Source organism: Ambystoma mexicanum, chromosome 13 (assembly GCF_040938575.1).
Source record: "Ambystoma mexicanum isolate Mex_15411 chromosome 13, UKY_AmexF1_1, whole genome shotgun sequence".
Taxonomy (NCBI): domain Eukaryota; kingdom Metazoa; phylum Chordata; class Amphibia; order Caudata; family Ambystomatidae; genus Ambystoma; species Ambystoma mexicanum.
In genome coordinates this window covers 553,742,046-553,760,848 of record NC_090938.1, presented here as the reverse complement: position 1 = coordinate 553,760,848, position 18,803 = coordinate 553,742,046, and the positions used below count along the sequence as shown (strand labels likewise).

The following is an 18,803-nucleotide window of genomic DNA, read 5'->3' as shown; positions in this document are numbered from 1 at the left end:
TTCAACTCCTCCCTGAATTTAAGCATATTACTAGGTGGAAGAAAAGAAACTAACCAAGAAGAGGGGAACAGCCCAGCACCAAATCCCCATCAGGCGGCAAGAGACAGAAATGCTGCATACAGAAGACAGAGGCCCTGGCATAGCTCAGGGGCCCAAGTACTTTTGATAGAGGATGACCTCGTGGACGGTGTTACGCCAGCAGCAGCCACTGGCGCGCCAGGATCTTGTCTTCTGAGTCAAGTTGCTTGGGAATGCAGCCCAAAGCGGGTGGTAAGAATACAGGTGCAAAACCGATAGCCAATGGGTACCTTAAGGGACAGTTGAAATGAACTTTGAACAGTGAGTTCAAGAGGGCGTGAAACCGTTGAGAGGTAAACGATAAGGGGCCGTGTAGTCTGTGCAGGATTGGACATGGCCGATAGGGCTGTCCCCCGGAACAGGGTTTTCCCCTCGTTGGACCACTGCCCGGGCGTACCCAGCCCCAAAGGTCACATTACCTCCATGCCAGTGCACTGCAACTGGCTCCAATTCAGGTGGGATGGCCACCAGGGTCAGGGGGCTCTCCACTTCAGCAGAGAGTTAAAGCTTCCTGGCAACAGTTTTGTCGTGTCCATGGGGCCAACGGAGATTGCCCAGTGCCACGTCCTTCTCTGGCAACTCTGGTAGCATCGCGGGGGCAACAGGCTCCTTGCTCCCGGTGCGACTGTCGATTAGGGTGTACTGTCCTCAGTGGTGGGTTGGCCCACAAAGGGCTCAATTGGTATGTATTGATGTCGTTTACCCATCCGACCAGTCTTGAAACACGGACCAATGAGTCTAACACGTGCGCGAGTCAGAGGGGCAAACGAGACCCTGTTTGGAAGGGACGATGAAGGTCTAAACAGCTTTTGGATAACCATTATGCTAATAAAGGGGGTTGACAGTTTAAGCCCGGATAGTATAAAAGTGAGGCTTCAGACAGCAGGACACTGGAACCAATATCCTCTAAGAAGAAAAGGAGAGGGCCAAGTCCCTCAATCTTTCTTGCCTGCTTCTTGAAACCACTAAATTGGACTGTTGGCCTTTTTGAGGCATTCCGAGTCCCCAAAGGACTCTGGACATTGGCTTTTGAGCAAAAATATTCTTTTTTGACTGAGCTGTATGGGGAATTTAGACATTTCCTCCCAAGGCAAATCAGGTCACCACCTATGAGCAGGCTGAGGCCGACACCATGGTTACTCCCAATTGACATTCACTCTTTTTGAAGCATTTTTTCCCCACTTGCCTGCTTTTTTTGATAAAAAGACCATGGTGATTTAGTCAGTCAACGGTTTGTGATTTTTTGGGCATTGTTCTTGGAATGTGTAAACCGCTCCAGCCCTCCAGTCTTCTCCATCTCATCTCCCTACCTTCTACATATGGTGAGTAGGAGACGTTTTTTACCCATCATTGATATCACATTGAGAAAGGTATGCAGGTATTGAGAGGGCAGGTGCTTCTATGAAGACTGCCTAGCAAGATTTACGAGGTATCCTAGAAAGACCTGTTGAGGGCGAGGAAGGTAGTTGTTTTAAGGTGGCTATGCTTAGTCTTAGTCTTGAGTAGATGTAGAGGCAATGAGAATGATTGCTGTTATTCATTAATTACTTTCTGCATTTTAAGTGTGTTGTGTGTAGTGACCATAATGGTAGCATTGTTTCTTTATTATTTATTTCTCATCATTAAAATATTTACATCATGTAAGTTCGAATCCACTAAGGAGTGTGCAACAACGCACCTGCCGAATCAACAAGCCCTGAAAATGGATGGTGCTGGAGCGTCAGGCCCATACCCAGCCATCGCTGAGAGCCACGGGTGCTAAGCCGCAACAAATAGGAGGGCTGCTGTGGTGCGCACGTAATCCTGGGGTGAGGGCCCAGGTAGAGCCCCAGCAGGTGCAGGTCAGCCAATCAAAAGGAAGTAGACAGACACCCTCGCAGTGTCCAGTGCAGTAACGCTAACGATCCTGGAGAAGTCGGCAGGAGCCCAGTGAGTTCTCTTGTTTGTCAAGAGTAGGGCACCCTGGAATGAATTCACCCCGAAAGAGAGGAGTCTGAGCCTTGGAAAGCATTGTGGTTCCGGCGATGTCCGGTCAGCTCTCGCTCATCCTTGAAAATACAGGGGAGATGGTGTAAAACTCACGCCGGCCGTACCCATTAACACAGTAAGTCTCCAAGGTGAACAGCCTCTGGCATGTTGGAACAATGAAGGTAAGTTAAGTCGGCAAGTCAGATCTATAGCTTGTGATAAGGATTGGCTCTAAGGGCTGGGTCAGTCAGGCTGGGGTGCGAAGTGGGACACACTTTGGGCACAGGCTGACCCAGTGAAAACAAATGGCCGGAAGGCAGGAGTCGGGGCCATTTGTCCAACATGAAGATTCACAATTAATTTAAAAGGACTATTTAAGCAATAGAACCAGAGGTCGGGGGGATTACAGACTCAGGTAATGCCCCGGGGCCCATAGGTAAGGACCCGAGCGAGGGCTTTACCGAAGGCCCTGCAGCATTACCTGAGTCGGTAATGCCCCTGACGCGAGGCTTCTATTGCTATTAGTGCCCCGGCCCGCAAAAATTGCGTGACCGGGGCACTAAAAGCTTTTTTTTGTCTCGAAACGCTGCAGCCTTTGGGCGCTGCAGCGTTTCGGGGAGAAAAAAAATAAGAAAATGCCCGCCGCCATGGAAAGGGAAAACGGAGTCCGTTTTCCCTTTCCATGGCGGCCATCGGTAAGTGGGGTTGGGAGGGCAGGAGTGGGATGGGGGAAGAGTGAAAAAAATATAAATAAACAAATAAATAAATAAATGTACCTGGGTCCCCGATAGGGGACGAGGGAAGCCCCCAGCCGTGTGGAGGCACAGAGCAGGGATGGCCCCGCTCCGATCCTACACATGGCTGGAGGCTTCCCTCGTCCCCCACCGGGGACGCAGGACCAAGAAGGTAAGTTGGGGGGGCGGGTGAGAGGGAGGGAAGGGAATTAAAAAAAATAAAAATAAAAAAAAAAAACTTACCCAAGTCCCCGGCGGGGGGCGAAGGCAGTCTCTCAGCCGCGGGGAGCCTCGGAGCGGGGATGGCCCCGCTTCAAGCCTCCTCATTGGCTGAGGGGTTGCCACGCCCCCCACCGGGGACAAAGGCCGTGGAATCCTGACAGAGGGATTCCCGGCCAGGTAGGGACCTGGCGAGAGCCAATCAGAATGCTTGTTGCATTCAGATTGTCTCTCGCCGGTTTACTAATACCATTTAGGCTTTTTTCTCAGCCACCATAAGGTGGATGGATTTCATCTATGTACCATCTTTTGTGTAATTTCAAAGCGAGTTGGGGGAATATAAAATTCATCCACGTGCGACTCATGGAACTGTAATGGCTATCTAAGATGGGTTTCTGGCTGCTCTGAACATGTTCCAAACGTTGAAAATTGGTGAGCGGGTGGAAAATGAAATTAGGGATATGATTAATAACTTACAAATTCATAACTGTTGTGCTTTTTAGGGAAACGGCCGAAATGTTGTGCCACATGGCTGTGCGACATGGTACGGATTTGGTGGTTGGCTTAACAAATTCTCCATGATGAGCTAAATCAGAAAATATGTTTAGTATTGCAGTTGCTAGTAGAATTATGAAGTTGTGATACAAAAATCATTTTTTGCCAAAAAGTAAAACAAAGGGCAATTAAAAATGGGAATTGCCATATGTTGCTCCAAACCCCTAAACCAATCCGGACTTGGAGGCTGGGTTTGGAAGGAGAGAGAAGGGTAACTGTCCAATCCTAGTGGCAGGAATTATTGCAGAGTACCTCCCCAAGATTGTAAAATTGGTGTTGTCATCGCTGCTAAATAAAGGGGGACTGCACTAGGACAGGTGACACACACAAAAATAAAGGAGAGAAGCAACAGACACGAGACAGAGGGCTGCTGAAACTTACCATCTGACAGCTGGAAGTAAACTCCTGAGGAGATTGCATCTGGGTGGAGCTGCTGTCTATCTCGAGGAAGACCTCAAAGCTGACTGGGTCCTATGGTTGAGAGCAGGAGGCCATCTTTAAGAGTGGGGTAACCAGACCCCTGCCCTATCATTCCAGATTGACCCGAGATGCAGCTGGTTTCCTGAACCTTAAACAGAGGCTTGATATGCAAGTAGAACTGAGCCCCGGGAACCCAAAAGGTGGGGAAGTCTGCTTGCCTTGAATCCATTCACTTTATAGTGTGTTGGGGGTGGGGGGTTAGGGGGGTAAAACTGTGTAGATCCCTATCATATTTAACCAAAAATATTAAGTTAAATTAATTCCCCATTTGGCAGAACACTATGGGGTGCATCTTGTTGAAATTCGAAATTAACAAAGCTAACTTTCCAGTGTGTGCTGAAAACTATAGCCTATACATCAATTGGGTAATCCTTGTGGTCCAGCTGAACCTGACGTCTTTAAGGAAGAGGGGTGTCTTTGGTCATAAATCAGTCCAACCTTTTTATCTAGCTTCCCCAACACAGGCCTTTCAGTAAGGGGGGTCTGAAATCCAAAATTCCCCAAATCATTCAATTTTTTTCATCTGACTTCCCAACATACACCAAAGCAAAGGGAGGGGTTGTGGGGGGGGGGGGGGTCTGAACAACAAACCACTAAATCAAACTGTTTATTTTAAACCAAAAGTGTGGGCGAAATCTTAATTGCCATATGTACCAATCTTGAAATCCTACTGCTAGACTTTTAAGCCTGCTGGAAAATCAAAATCGCACAACACCACATGATAACTGCCTTTCATTATTGATCAGTGTAATTATTTTGTGAATTGAAATTTGCAGAAAGTGAACAATTGTGATTGTGTTCTTTTGGACTCACATTTGTGATTTGTTTATGCTGAGAGAAGTGGATTGTGTTGTGCCACGGATAAAGTGGTGTTTGACATTTCCGTGCTAATTTCTATTACTTTTAATTTAAACAAATACCAATATACCAATATATTTCCCGTAACCGGCCTAGTTGTTGGCTCATTGTTAGCTCAAGGGAGAGAGATCCAAGGGGCATATGTGTCCGAGATAGGGCTAAAAAAAGAATCGGTTAAACAGTTTGAAACATAACCACTTCAGTGGGGAGGGAAGGAACTCCTTGTGTTGAGGGTGGCTTCTCAGTAAACCGTTGCAGCTTGCAAGATACGCTCAACCATGCAGTCTAATTGGTGACCTGCAAGACACCAAGATCTATGCCTTAAGGCAGGAAGAGATCAAGGGAGTTCCTTATGACAGAGGAATACCAAGAGGTGGAGTAGGAATTGATGGAAGGATGCCACCATTCATGCATCAGATCTAGCACTCCAGGATGCCTTCCGGACGTAGGCCTGTGACGAGCTCCAGAGTCTGGATGGTCAATGAAGGTCATAGCCATGGAGAGATATCTGTACCTGTAAACCATGCCCTTTCAAGACAGACTCCTCAATTGATTGACTGATCTGGAATCAGACTCTGAACTTTCCTCCCGATGGTTGTGTTGGACCGTGACGGACCGTGACTCCAACGGGGTGCCTGCCCTCCAATATTATAGACTTTTGTGAATGTTATAAATGTTTATATATTGTGACATAATATTAGTAAGAGGTGTCCAGGGCAGGACAAAGACTGATATGTTTTGGATATTTCTCCTCTGTGAAAGATGGTGAGCTAAAGACTCTGGGTAAGGCTCTCGTAACCAGGACTAATGTCTGGCAGAGGGCCTCCTAGATCCCCCCCTTGTTATTTGCATATGTTTAAGTAACTTTGGTTCTCACCCTAAGTTGCTAGGGGAATCCAGACATGGACCTGTTGCTCACTATTCTTAGAGAGTTACAGCTCCACCCTACTGATGAAGTCCAACCAGACCGAAACACGTGTCTGGGGTTGCTGTTGGTACCCTTGTTCAGAGGAGAATTGCTTAGTATTTCAGTGCTGGACTGCCCCAAAGCAGGACAAAGACTGATATGTTTTGGATTCTTCTCCTCTGTGAAAGATAGTGAGCTAAAGACTCTGGGTAAGGATCTCGTAACCAGGACTAATGTCTGGCAGAGGGCCTCCCAGGATTCCCCTTGTTATTTTCAAGTGATTTGTTACATATATGTTAATCTGTTTTATGTACTGCGCCAGGTATGCCTATAGTATGCTTTGGTGTCCTATATGATTATGACTTCAGCTTAAAAAAAAACAATAAATGACAGCTGAACGGCAGCCATTAACCCGGAATGAGCCACTCCGGTGGTACAAAAATAGCTAGATGCCTTGTCATCTACTTAGTGACGCACATCAATGAGATTCACACCGTGCCGACCTACTGTCTAGCGAAACCACAGCCAAGGGAACAGGCATGACAGAATCAGCAGGTAAAGAAAGCCCATCGTAGCTGGACTCTAATCTGGCACTGTGAAGAGACATGAGAGGTGTAGGATAAGTGGGAGGCCCTCAGGCTGCCGATGAAATACCACTACTCTATTGTTTTTTCACTTACCAGGTGAGACGGGGTGTAACCTGCTCCGGGGACAGTGGTAGGTGGGGAGTTTGACTGGGGTGTACACCTGTGAAACTATAACGCAGGTGTCCTGAGGCGAGCTCAGGAAGGACAGAAACCTCCCACGGAGGTGAAAGGCAAAAGCTTGCTTGATCTGGATTTTCAGTATGAATACAGACAGCGAAAGCGGGGCTTACAATCCTTCTGATTTTTTGGGTTTCAAGCAGGAGGTGTCAGAAAAGTTACCACATGGGTAACTGGCCTGTGGCGGCCAAGCATTCATAGCGACTACCGACGTCACTTTTTGATTTGATTGTTCGACGTCGGCTCTTCCTATCATTGTGAAGCAGACTAAACTATCAGGTATTCAAATGAAGCTCTCAAGGACTCTCAACGTCTGCGGAAATGACTGCACTGAACTCTCAACAGTACGAGGCCCTTTTCAACAGACCAGAAATTATCAGATCAAAACTAGATAACTTATACAGGACCATCGATTCCATTTGTTTCAAACTCAGACAACACCTTCCTTTCAACTCTATTAATTTTCTGAGGTGGGCTCTACGACAGATATTCTCTACTGCATCACAGAAATAAGAAACTCCCTATGCCCAACTGACCAACGACTGATTCAGAGAAGCTGGTAGAGTTTATCCTTTGTTCGACTTCTACACTAATCTTTTAAGAAACATTTTAGACACAGTTTCTAAAGACCACATGGCTTTCTAAGGATCCCTTTTAATCTGGTCCCGGGAAAGGCAGCCGACAGCTTTTCCATTTATTGGCCCCAATCATAAATTTCAACATACCATGCAGATCAGATAGATGCCCAAGAACACTTGTCCGGTGGATTGCAAAGATCGGTTCCGCGGCTTCTGCCGATAGATCTCCCCAGCACCGCTTGCCAGTATCAGGAAACCTCCTATGATGGCAATGGTTCGGGAATACATCCTCACCTACAAAAAGAAAACAGGACATGCTGGATATGATGTTTTAAACAACATACTTAACTTTTATAAACATCTACAGGAAATCCAGAAATTGAGGCTTTCTAGTTCTACGTCATATATTGATAAAAGCAATTAACAACATGCAGCCATTGGGGTGTCACTTATAGGGGAAAGACAACTCGAGACTCAGTTTAATTCTACACCACAAATATACCAAGGGCCTTGGGTGGACTAGGTAAAGAAGGGTGAGACAACCAAAGATCAGCAATTTCAGTTTACATAGGGACCATAGACTGCATGTCCATGCCTCTCTTCCCTTGCTCTGCCTTCTGGCAGTCAAAATGAAAGTCAGTGTCTGTGGGGCTTAAAAAGTACCCCTCTGAACTTCTTTCTTGTCTTGGCCGATTGGTCTCTCTTTTGTTGCTCAGTCAGAATACGGATCTCCCTCGAGGGCACCATCTCCTCCCAAGACTTGTCACTCATAGCAGTTTGGGATGGAGCAGGGCCAGACTTCCCTAGGTAGGCCTGAGGATCTTCGGGTTTAGAAACCACTGTGACATCGGCAGATACTACAAAACTGAAGATTGGTGGAATTGCTCTGGGCAACCCTCAAAATCATAGTTTAGCCTGCCATGTCATTACGAAAGGGAAAGAACCTATGCAAATCAGACTTGGTCCCACCCCCAAAAGGGTGCAGTTGAGCCCAAACTCCTAGGACACATCCCTTCTGCATGCAACACAAGTGACTCAGTCAGTGTCTTTGTATCCACAAGACCTGTATGCTTCTAGTTCGCATGCACCTATTAACCTAATCAGGCCTCACCATCCCCATTTCCCTTTCCTCGGCCAGTGGTCTCCCACATGGAGCATCCAGTGCCTTGCAACTCCCAGGTCCTCTGAACCTCCCTTCCTGCCTTCCAGCTTTCTTCTACTTCCACGAGTCTAGCCTCCTTTCTCTCTTCCAGTAATCTCTGCACAGTGGTTTTTGTGCCATCTCCTTGGACTTCCTTCCAGCTCTCCTCCTCCGTTCACTTTGACTCTGACTCTTTTCTCCCAATGTCCTCCTTTTGTGGTGTTGCTTGCCCCTCACCCCCTTTACCATCTTCTGCCTTTCCTCTTTCCCTCCCTCTTTTCTCTTCGCTCCTTCATTAGCAAAACTTCACAGACCTTCCTCGTCTTTCTCAGTTCTCACTTTTTTCTCCCTCCACCCCCTGCTTAACTAATTCCTTCCCACTCTCTCCATTTAGACATGGTTCTGGTTTTTACCCTGTGCCAAACCTATTGCTCCTCTTCTGCATTTATTCCTCCACATCTTTACTTTCTACCTCCTCCTTTCCAAGTCTTTAGACCCTCCTTTTACTTTCTTTCCTCCTGCTCTTCCACCCCTTCTTCTCACCTTCACAGCCTTACCCTCTCCATTCTCCTTTGTTTGCTGCTCCAAAACCCCACTCCTTTCCTCTTACAAGCACCCGCATTCAAATTAAAATGATGACTTCCTTTATACCAATACAGATGCATCCTCAAGGTCAGAATACCAAACTGTGCTCATCTGCGTAGCCCACAGCAGTGTTTGGCTCCCAAAATTCAAACAGATCTATGGTTGGCAAACACATTCCTGAACATCTGCAAACGATAATAGGGCCGTTTTGTTTTCCACAACGTCGACAAGTTTGTAACCGCTGGTGATCCTTCGTGCAGCTTCGTGCTCCCTGCTCCAATCCTCAACCATGCTCACAAGCACGGACAGAGAAGTGGATTAATGTCTTTTGAGCTTGCCAGAAATCAACCCATAGAGATACACTTGAGTGTATGGCACTGTGGGACCATACATTATCATGCTCTAATGTGGGTCTTGCTGCCTTTGCTTGCATTCTTTTGATGGTGTGCATTTTACCAACAAGTCCCTGGAAATAACTCATTACATACTTGATTATGGGAAATCACTCGTTCCTCAGTTTAGTGGTCTATACATCCTTGAGACGGGAGGGTAACGGGTCTGCGTCATGTGGAGGGTTGGGGGTTTCAGCAGGTTAAAGTGAGAAAGAAGGGATCATCCCTTCAGTAAAGGGACTCGTCAACTAAAGGGATAAATCCCTTCCACTTTGAAGATTACGGGGTTCGGGAGGTGATTGTGGAGAAGGTTATTGCTGTACTTTTCCTGCCGCCTCCTCCTCCACAGCAAGTTGCATCTTTCTTTTAGGCTCATTGGGTGGCTTCCTTCCACCAGGGCCTGGGGGGTTCCCGATGCTGATCCAAGGCAATCCTTCCTGGGCCCTTCATCCCTGAAAGTGTTCCTTCCTCTCCTACTTTGGTGTCTCCCAGGGTTCAGTAGGCAGGGGCTTTCTTCTGGAGAAGGTGCTTCCTCCTAGGCTTGCAATAAGCTCAGGACTCTATGGCATCCTCTGGGCCCTACATCATGGAACAGGTGATCACCCAGCCCCTACAAGCACCCCAGCACCAATATATATGGGACTTCATCAAAGGAGTACCTCATACACAGTCAAAAATGGCTCAACGGCTAAAGCACCGACCACGGCTAAAAGTGACCACGCTGAATGGGACAGAGTTCGAGCCATGCAAGAGTAATACACATACCTTTCCCTGAATTTGCACTGGGTATTGCGCACCTTAAGTGAGATAGCCCAGCAGAATAAAAGATTCTAAATTTCTGCAAATAACTCACTATTTCTTAAAGCTATTGAACTATTTTGGCACCTGGTAACACATTGTTCCCATTAGTTGGGAATCAAAGCAAAGCAGAAAACAGAAGAACGTATAACATTCCCCACTACGTCCAATGCATATAGGGGTATCTTAAACCCCTAGAGTGGGCTGCCATTAACATCTTACTGTCATTTGTATATCGGGATGGTATTTAGATGCTTGAAAGAAATCTCAATTCTCATTTTGTTCAAAGGAAAAGTAATTTCCTCTGATCCATTGAAAGATGAATTCAAAGTGTACCTTCACTTTGAGGGTTTTCAACTCTATTTTAGGAGCCCTGGCACTTGACTCAGAATTGTGAGTGATGCAGAGATCCTGTTAGGAGGATATTTCAATTGTCCCCTGTAACGGTTTAGAAAAACCAACCTGCAGTGCAAAGCCGGGTTTACCACCAAGTTATATATGACCACCTTCTCATTTTGTTCAAAGGAAAAGTAATTTCCTCTGATCCATTGAAAGATGAATTCAAAGTGTACCTTCACTGTGAGGGTTTTCAACTCTATTTTAGGAGCCCTGGCACTTGACTCAGAATTGTGAGTGATGCAGAGATCCTGTTAGGAGGATATTTCAATTGTCCCCTGTAACGGGTTAGAAAAACCAACCTGCAGTGCAAAGCCGGGTTTACCACCAAGTTATATATGACCACCTTCTTGGTAGCATCACAGATCAGAGGTCATGCTACCAAGGCTGTCCACTGGAGAAAAAAGGCTGAGGCTGCCCAATAGCGGCACCTAAGGATTTGGCTGCCACCTTTGAAGTCTGCAACTTCAAGGCTTTTGTCAGCCTTGTTGCCAAAAAGGGGAGACCTGTCAAAAGGCTATTGAGTCTAGATTGCACATCCGGCACAAATCCAGACTTCATCAACTACGCAAATCTGCGTACTACGGTGCTTGTTGCCATGGCTCTGCTGTCAGCAGAAACCAAATCCGATTGAAGAAACTCCCACATGGCTTCCCTGCCGTCTCTAACAATAGCCAAGAATCTGTCTCTTTCCTCGCCCTTGGAAATATGCTGTGCCAACATGGAAATACAGTCCCATAGAGTGAACGTGAATGTTGCTAGGGCACATGTGGAGTTGGGCTATTTAAGAGCCATTCTCCCTGCAGAAAATACGTTTCTTGCCCATCTCTTGACATCCCTATCTGGAGTGATCGTGGGATAAGTTGCATGCTTGGAAGTTGCGGTAGCTGCCTGTACCACCAGACTCTCTGGAGTCGTGTGTTTTGACAAGTAGTCAGGGTCACTGCTCGAAGGGAGGTATTTTTTGGTCAGGTTTTTGTTTACTGCCGGATTAGTCTCTGGCGTCTCCCAATTTGCTGCCACCCTTTTTTGGAGAGCGATATGAAATGGTAAAATAGGATCCATTGTCGGACCCTTATCAAGGATGTCCATCAGATCATCCTGTTCAAATGGGAGGGGAGGCCTACTCCACCTCATACATTCTACAACTTTAGACATTAGTTGTCTATATGAAGAATCTGCATACTCACCAGCTTCAAGTCTACCAAAATCCAGCTCTGGTGAGGTGTCTACCCCACTGGCCATTTGTAAATTATCATAAAGATCTTTCAATCTAGACTCTTCCGAAATAAAGCTCTCAGGCACATTTGGTGTACCAAATTGAAGACCAAAAGGCACATCATTCTCCTCATTTTCCTCATAAATTGAGGTGAGAGATGTGAAATAATCTTTCTTTGCTGAAAAAATATTGGTCTAGTCTGGGTTAGGCATCTAAGGCTTAAGAAACTGAACTCAAGCATTCATTGGAGGGGCGTGGCTTGGAGCGCTAGCGATGCAGTCGCTCCTCTGATGCCGCCCACGGGAGACCCGCCGCCGCCACAAATATGACGCGGATCCCGGCAAGTAACTCGATCGCCGAGGCGACCCAAGGCGATCGGAACCACTGAAGCACGTCTGGGCCGTGGATGAACTCCTAACGCGGGTGCGTCGTGCCCAAATCCACCCTCCGAGTCCACCACCCAGCGCCCTCCGTAACAACCAAGATGGCGGACGTTCGGGAGGCCGAAGTGAGGAGGCGAGCGACTATCGAGTGAGGGGGTGCGCACTGACACGCGCCGCCGCCCGAGCAGCAGTGGACCCAGCAGTGGACCCAGCGACAGGAGACAACCCAGGAACAGCTCCGGCTCCGACCTCCACCTGAGCGGTGTGGCGACTGCAGTGGCGGCCGCAAAGGAGCTCCTGCCGAGGACCCTCCTGATTTTCGGGACGCCAGCGGGAACAGACAGCCCCGTGGTAGACTGCCTCCCGCCTCCCCCTCTCGACTCCCGCATTAACCCAGGCCCCCGAGCTGGAGACGCCGGGGTCCAGTCCCTATCGGGGCCCAGGTGTGAAAGCCCACACTCGGCGGCAACACCCCGCGCCCTTGCTGGAGGGCACCCCAACAGCAGCAGGAGAGACCAGCATTTCCCCCCGACGAGGGAGGAGGCGCCGGAGGTACGAGGGACCGGAAAGCACCACGAGTCACCAGGAAGGCCAAGAGTAGCCCGCACCAACAGACTCCAACTCTCAGAGCCTCGGGAGGCTGAGTCGGCCCCCGCAAAACACTCGGGGGGGCCCCACAACAGATCCGGCCCGCCGCATAAGCGTTACCAAGGAAGGCCCGAGGTTCGGCCACACCGCCAAGCACCCTACTCAAGCACCTAAGAACGGGCCCCCTCCCCAGTGGCCGCCTAACACAACCCTGCGCACCGTCCCCATCTCTGGGGTCAACCAACGGCTGCAGAGGAAGCGGCCCCACGGCAGCAGAGCCTACGCAAAAGAAGGACAACAGAGGCACGGACACAACCTCCAGGTAGACTACCTAGCCTCTCCAGCTAAAAATCCCATGACCACCAACACGTGTCCTCCACACTCTTCCTGGGGCGCCCTGGCCCACTCCATCATTTAGCAAACCCACGCATCACTCGTTGTAACAACCCCCCCACTCACCTATCATGTCCAGGCAATCGAAAGCTAACAAAACAACAGACATCCCCACAATGTTTGCTGGCGCGGACAAAAACAAAAAACAAGACTCTACCAAATTGACCCCGCAAAAACAGCTGGAAGAAAAGGATGCTCTAGCCACCAGAGGGGACCTAGTAGCCTTTATGGCGGACATAAAGTCTGAATTCCGCTCCTGCTTAGCCGACCTCACCTCTAAAATAGAACAAACGGATCAAAGAATAACAGAGGCGGAACAGAGGCTAGTGGAGGTGAAGATCGATCACAAGTCCATACTACCACCCTTAAGGAGATCCAACAAGCTGTCCATACAATGCAGGACAAATATGAGCTGTTTAAGCAGGAGGACCTAGAAAACAGGGCACGCCGCAATAATCTCCGGATTCGGGGAGTCCCATCCTCGGTCCCCGACAACAAGCTAACGGAATACATAGGCGATTTCTTCCAGGCCCTATTACCGGATCTAGACAAATCCCAGCTCCTGCTGGACCGGACCCACCGACTGCGCCCGCGCCGGGGCATGGACTCAGACCCTCCCCCAGATGTGATCACCAGGGTCCACTTCTTCACAACCAAAGAGGCCATAGCAGCAATCAGCCGTACGGGAGACAGTCTCTCGTTCCAAGGTTCCCCCCTTCAGATTTATCAGGATCTCTCGCTACTTACCTTACAGAAACGAAGGGCGCTCCGCCCCCTGGCGCTTTTTCTTCAAAAACAACAGGTTCGGTATAGATGGCTGTTCCCCACGGCACTGCAATTCTCATACAGAGGCATTCTCCGACGAATCAGCCACTTGGAGGACGCAAATTCAATCATGCAGCCAACTTCGCCCAGTGAGACCTCCTCGCCAAACCTAGACAAAGCTGGGGACTCTGAACCTCCTCCCTCCTCGAGGCCCAGGCGATCATCCTGGTCAAAGATCCAGCGAAACCACAAGAAAAGATAACTAAGGATGACACACACCACAGAAACAGGACGTCCTTGCGGACTCTTGTCCCGACAACATCCACCCCGGACACCTACGACCTTGCCAAAATTTAGATCCGCCTCCTTCCCCTTGAAGGAACGAGCCTATCGAGCAGCGGCGGCGGACCATTCCCGTGATTCGTACCCATTCCAGGGAGACTTTCCACCAGCGGTTCCCTGGATACCCGCAGTTCTCAAGACGAGATGGGACAGTTGGCCCCGTTGGCCAGGGAGGGGCCCGTGCCCGAAAGGTCGGTCCCCCCACCAGTTAAAGTTGCGGCCCCCCGTTGGGGAGCCGCTTTAAAACCTCAAGTGCAGAACGATACCATAGTAGCTCCCGACAGACATGGCAGCTGAAGCAATAACTCACGACCCCCCCCCCCCAACCCAAACAACGGAACAAGTGACCCAAACGGACCACCAGACCCTGCGAATCCTCTCCCTGAATGTGAACGGACTAAACTCCCCCAACAAACGGAAGGCAATTTTACTAAAACTCCAAGATGAAGATGCCATGATAGCCATGCTACAAGAGACCCACCTGTTGCCGGCGGACGTAACTCGGCTCCGCTCCCGGCTGTTCCCGCTTCAATTCTTCGCCTCTGGAGGAAGCAAAAAGGGAGGCACTGCGATCCTCGAAAAGACTTACACCCGCAAATCCTAGAAACAAAAACGTGCCCGGAAGGCCGGTACACAGCGGTCAAATGCCTTCTTAGGGGAGACCTATACACCCTGGTCTCAGTCTACGCCCCCAACACGGGACAATCCCTCTTCTATGACTCGCTGGGCACAGCTCTTGCTGGCTTTGTGGAAGGCCAAATAATCATGGGGGGGGACTTCAACGGGGTTCCCGATCCCACCAAAGATAGATCGCACCCCCCAACTCCAGGTGACTTTGCCCAGGCTCTCAGCCTCCTCCGGCTCTTCAGGTCCCTGGACATAATAGACTCATGGCGAGTGTTCCACCCCAACGAAATAGACTACTCTTTCTATTCATTTGTCCATCGCACCTTTTCAAGGATCGACTTGTTCTTGCTCTCCCCGCAAACTTTCCCCTCTGTCAAGGAGGTCTCCATTGGCACCAGAGCCATATCCGACCACGCTCCAATGCTCCTGGAACTCCGGGTACAGAACCCCAATCCTCATGGCCCACGTAAATGGGCGCTGTACGACCCGATCCTCAACGACATGGCCACCAGAGACAAGATCGCAATAGGCATAAGAAATTTCTTTGAAGAAAATCCCGCCTCAGACACCTCGCTAGCGAACAACTGGGACGCCATGAAGGCTGTAATAAGAGGCTCCTTAATAGCCCAAGGGGCGGCTTACCATCGAAACAGGCGCCAAGCCCGAATAACCCTAGAAAATGAACTAAAAGAGGCAGAGGCAATACAAAAAGAAAAAGGCTGGTCCCCTAAAACGCAACGGATCATACGCACAGCAAGGAAAAAACTGGAAGCCCACTACGCGGAACAGACCGCTCAACTGCTGGCGAAAGCAAAGCAATCGTATTACGCAAAGGGCAACAAGGCCAACAGGTTCTTGGTAGCCAAACTAGCCAAACGCCGACACGGTAACACGATCACCAGCCTGCGCGATCCTAACGGAGTCATGCACTACTCGGAGCCTGATAAGCAACGCCTCGCAAAAGACTACCTAGCCCAAATTATGAAGGCAACCCCACGGAGCTTACCGCAACAGATGGAATACCTACAAGAGGCAGCAGTGCCTCACCTCCCCGATGCAATGAGACACGACCTGGAGGAGCCCATAACGGGGGAGGAGGTGGAACAAGCCATCAAATCACTGAAATCACGGGCCCCTGGGCCAGACGGCTTCTCAACTAGGTTTTACAAACTGTTTAGAGCCCAACTGACCCCGCACCTGGTTGCCCTATTCAACTCCTTCAGGGAAACTGGATCGGTGACCCCGTCGATGCAGGAATCGACCACTATCCTCCTGCCGAAGCCGGGAAAAGATCCGAGAAACCTGACCTCCTACAGGCCGATTGCCCTCTTAAACATTGACGCGAACATATACTCAAAAATCCTGGCAACCCGCCTGAATCAGATCCTACCGAAAATTATCCATCCCGATCAGGCTGGTTTCATTTTACATCGGACAGCAGGAGACAACATACGAAGAACACTGACCTAATAGACCTCGCCTCCCGGAACTCTCAAAAATTAGTGTTGGTGGCGCTGGACGCAGCTAAGGCATTCGATAGGGTGGATTGGACATTCATGAAGCACACCCTTAAAGCCTTCGGCTTTGGACCAAACTTCCAAACGATGGCTCTAGCCAACTACAGCAACCCAAAAACCAGCCAAAGAATCAACGGCCACAATTCGGACCCAATCCCCCTGTCATGCGGAACCCGACAAGGCTGCCCGCTGTCGCCCCTGCTTTTTGCACTCACCATGGAGCCATTCGCCCAAAGAATCAGACGAAACAACCAAATTAAGGTCATACAGAGTGGCCCCACCCAACACAAAATCGCCCTATACGCGGACGACGTTCTGCTCACGATCTCAGAGGCCCACTCATCCCTAAAACACGCGACCCGTGAAATCGCCACCTATGGGGAAGTCTCTGGCTTTTCAATAAACTTCGACAAGTCATCGGCTTTGGGCATCGGCCTCAATTTAGCGGAGCAGGAGGCACTGTCCAAGATATGCCCAATAACATGGGGAAAAAAAGGCCATCCCCTATTTGGGGGTCCATATCCCGGCAGACCCGAGAGACACATATAAGGTCAACTTTCCTCGACTCTTCACAGAATTGGAAGGCGACTTGAAACGATGGGAGACCCAAGAGATCTCACTGCTAGGGCGCATCACGGCATGCAAGATGAACCTCCTCCCCAGATTCCTGTACTCCTGCGCCTCCCTACCAGTAGCGATTCCCACACCAACGCTCCGAGGTCTCCAAAGGACAATGCTGAACTTTATCTGGAAAGGTAAGAGAGCGAGAATCCCTCAGGACGATGCTGGGGGGTTCCAAACTAGGAGGGCTCGGGGTCCCAGATTTGCAAGCCTACAGAATAGCGGCACAACTAGCACAGGTTCAGGCATGGCAAAACGTAACAAACCGCCCTAGATGGGTTGAGCTGGAACAATCACGAACACCCCTGCCCCTACGATTCTTGCCACACATCCCACCCCCCCTCAGGTCGCATTGGGGAGACCTCCTCCTATCAACTAAACACACCCTCAACTCCTGGGACTGGGCACTAAAACGGAAGGGAGTGCCAAGGGGGCTGAGCCCACAATCCCCAATCTTCCACAACCCAACTTTCTCACCGGGAGCGAATCCCCGCAACTTTCAGAATTGGATAAACGGGGGACTAGAGACGGTGGACCAGCTATACATGGGAGGGAGACCACTCACATTCGACCAATGCAAGGAGAAATTCCAACTCCAGGAAAGAGACAGATTTACCTACATCCAGATACGCCACTGGTGCTCGCACCCCCAGACCCTCCAAGCAGCGACACGCCCCCCGACCGCTTTGGAACTTACACTGAGAGACCTCCCCACCCGCGGTAGAGTATCCACCCTATATAGACGCTTCTTAGCCGACTTCCTGACCACAAAGACTCGATGCATGGCTCAATGGGAGGCGGACCTGGGACACCCAATCGAGGACCAAACCTGGGTGGACATATGGACCAGAACTCACACCTCATCGACCTGCATCACCAACAGGGAATGTGCATATAAGATCACACTCCGGTGGTATTACCCGCCCCTCCGACTTAACCACATAAATCCACAAGTGGACCACTCCTGTTGGAGAGGATGCGGCCACCCAGGCTCCTTCTTCCACATGTGGTGGACCTGCCCAAAGATCCAACGGTTCTGGAGGATATGCCTGGGGACCATCACGCAGATCACCGGAACGACAATCCCCCTAGAACCAGAAGCAGTCCTGCTAGGAGCTCCGATCCCCACGATCTACCCACGCACCGGGCCCAGAGCGAAACTACTAACCCACTGCCTCCTGGCAGGGAAAACAGTGGTGGCACGAACTTGGAAATCCCCGGAAGGCCCTCACATAGCCCAATGGTGGACCAAACTATGGGACATTCTGATCGCGGAGAAAGTGACGGCGGCACAAGCGGGTATACTCCACAGGTTCCAGAATATTTGGGCCCCAGTGCTTGAATACGACCAGCGCTTCCCCGCCCTAACTTACAAACCGACCCGAGCCCGCTGGATCCTGGAAAACCAAGGGACCCCCGAGGCAGACCCATAGACGCTGAGGCAAGAAGCGGACAATCTAGGAGGGAAGATACCACCTCCAGAGACTGAGGAGCAATGAGGCCGAAGAATGAGGAGAGAGAGGAAACCCAGGGGGGGGGGGATAAGAGACTGGGGATCAATATACCTAAAGAATCACTGCTGATACTGTTTGTAATTATCATTCTGCCTTGATTGAAAATAAACAAAGTTAAAAAAAAAAAAAAAGAAACTGAACTCAACGCTCGAGGAGTCATCAAAATCTTTTACGGCTTTGATGGTGCCATTGGTTTAGATTTCACAGTTGGCATTGACGGCACAGCTGGCGTCGAAGGTGCAGCCGGCAACGATGGCGCGGCTGGCATCAACAACCTCAATTTATGTTTGGACATACGGCTCAAATTATCTTTCTGGAGATTTTCGTGGGTCTAGATACCCTTTGAGGGGAGGTGCCTGACGACGAAGTCAAAAAAGGCGA

At 49.6% G+C, this 18,803-nt stretch overlaps 1 protein-coding gene across 1 annotated transcript in view; it reads right to left on the bottom strand.

The window, feature by feature from the left end:
* The window catches only part of TMEM101 (transmembrane protein 101), a 157,400-nt gene that overhangs the window by 41,999 nt on the left and 96,598 nt on the right, over positions 1–18,803 (bottom strand). Inside the window, exon 3 of the mRNA XM_069634339.1 lies at positions 7,289–7,435. Coding sequence (XP_069490440.1) covers positions 7,289–7,435 — 147 coding nt within the window. The remainder of the gene's footprint in view (positions 1–7,288; positions 7,436–18,803) is intronic.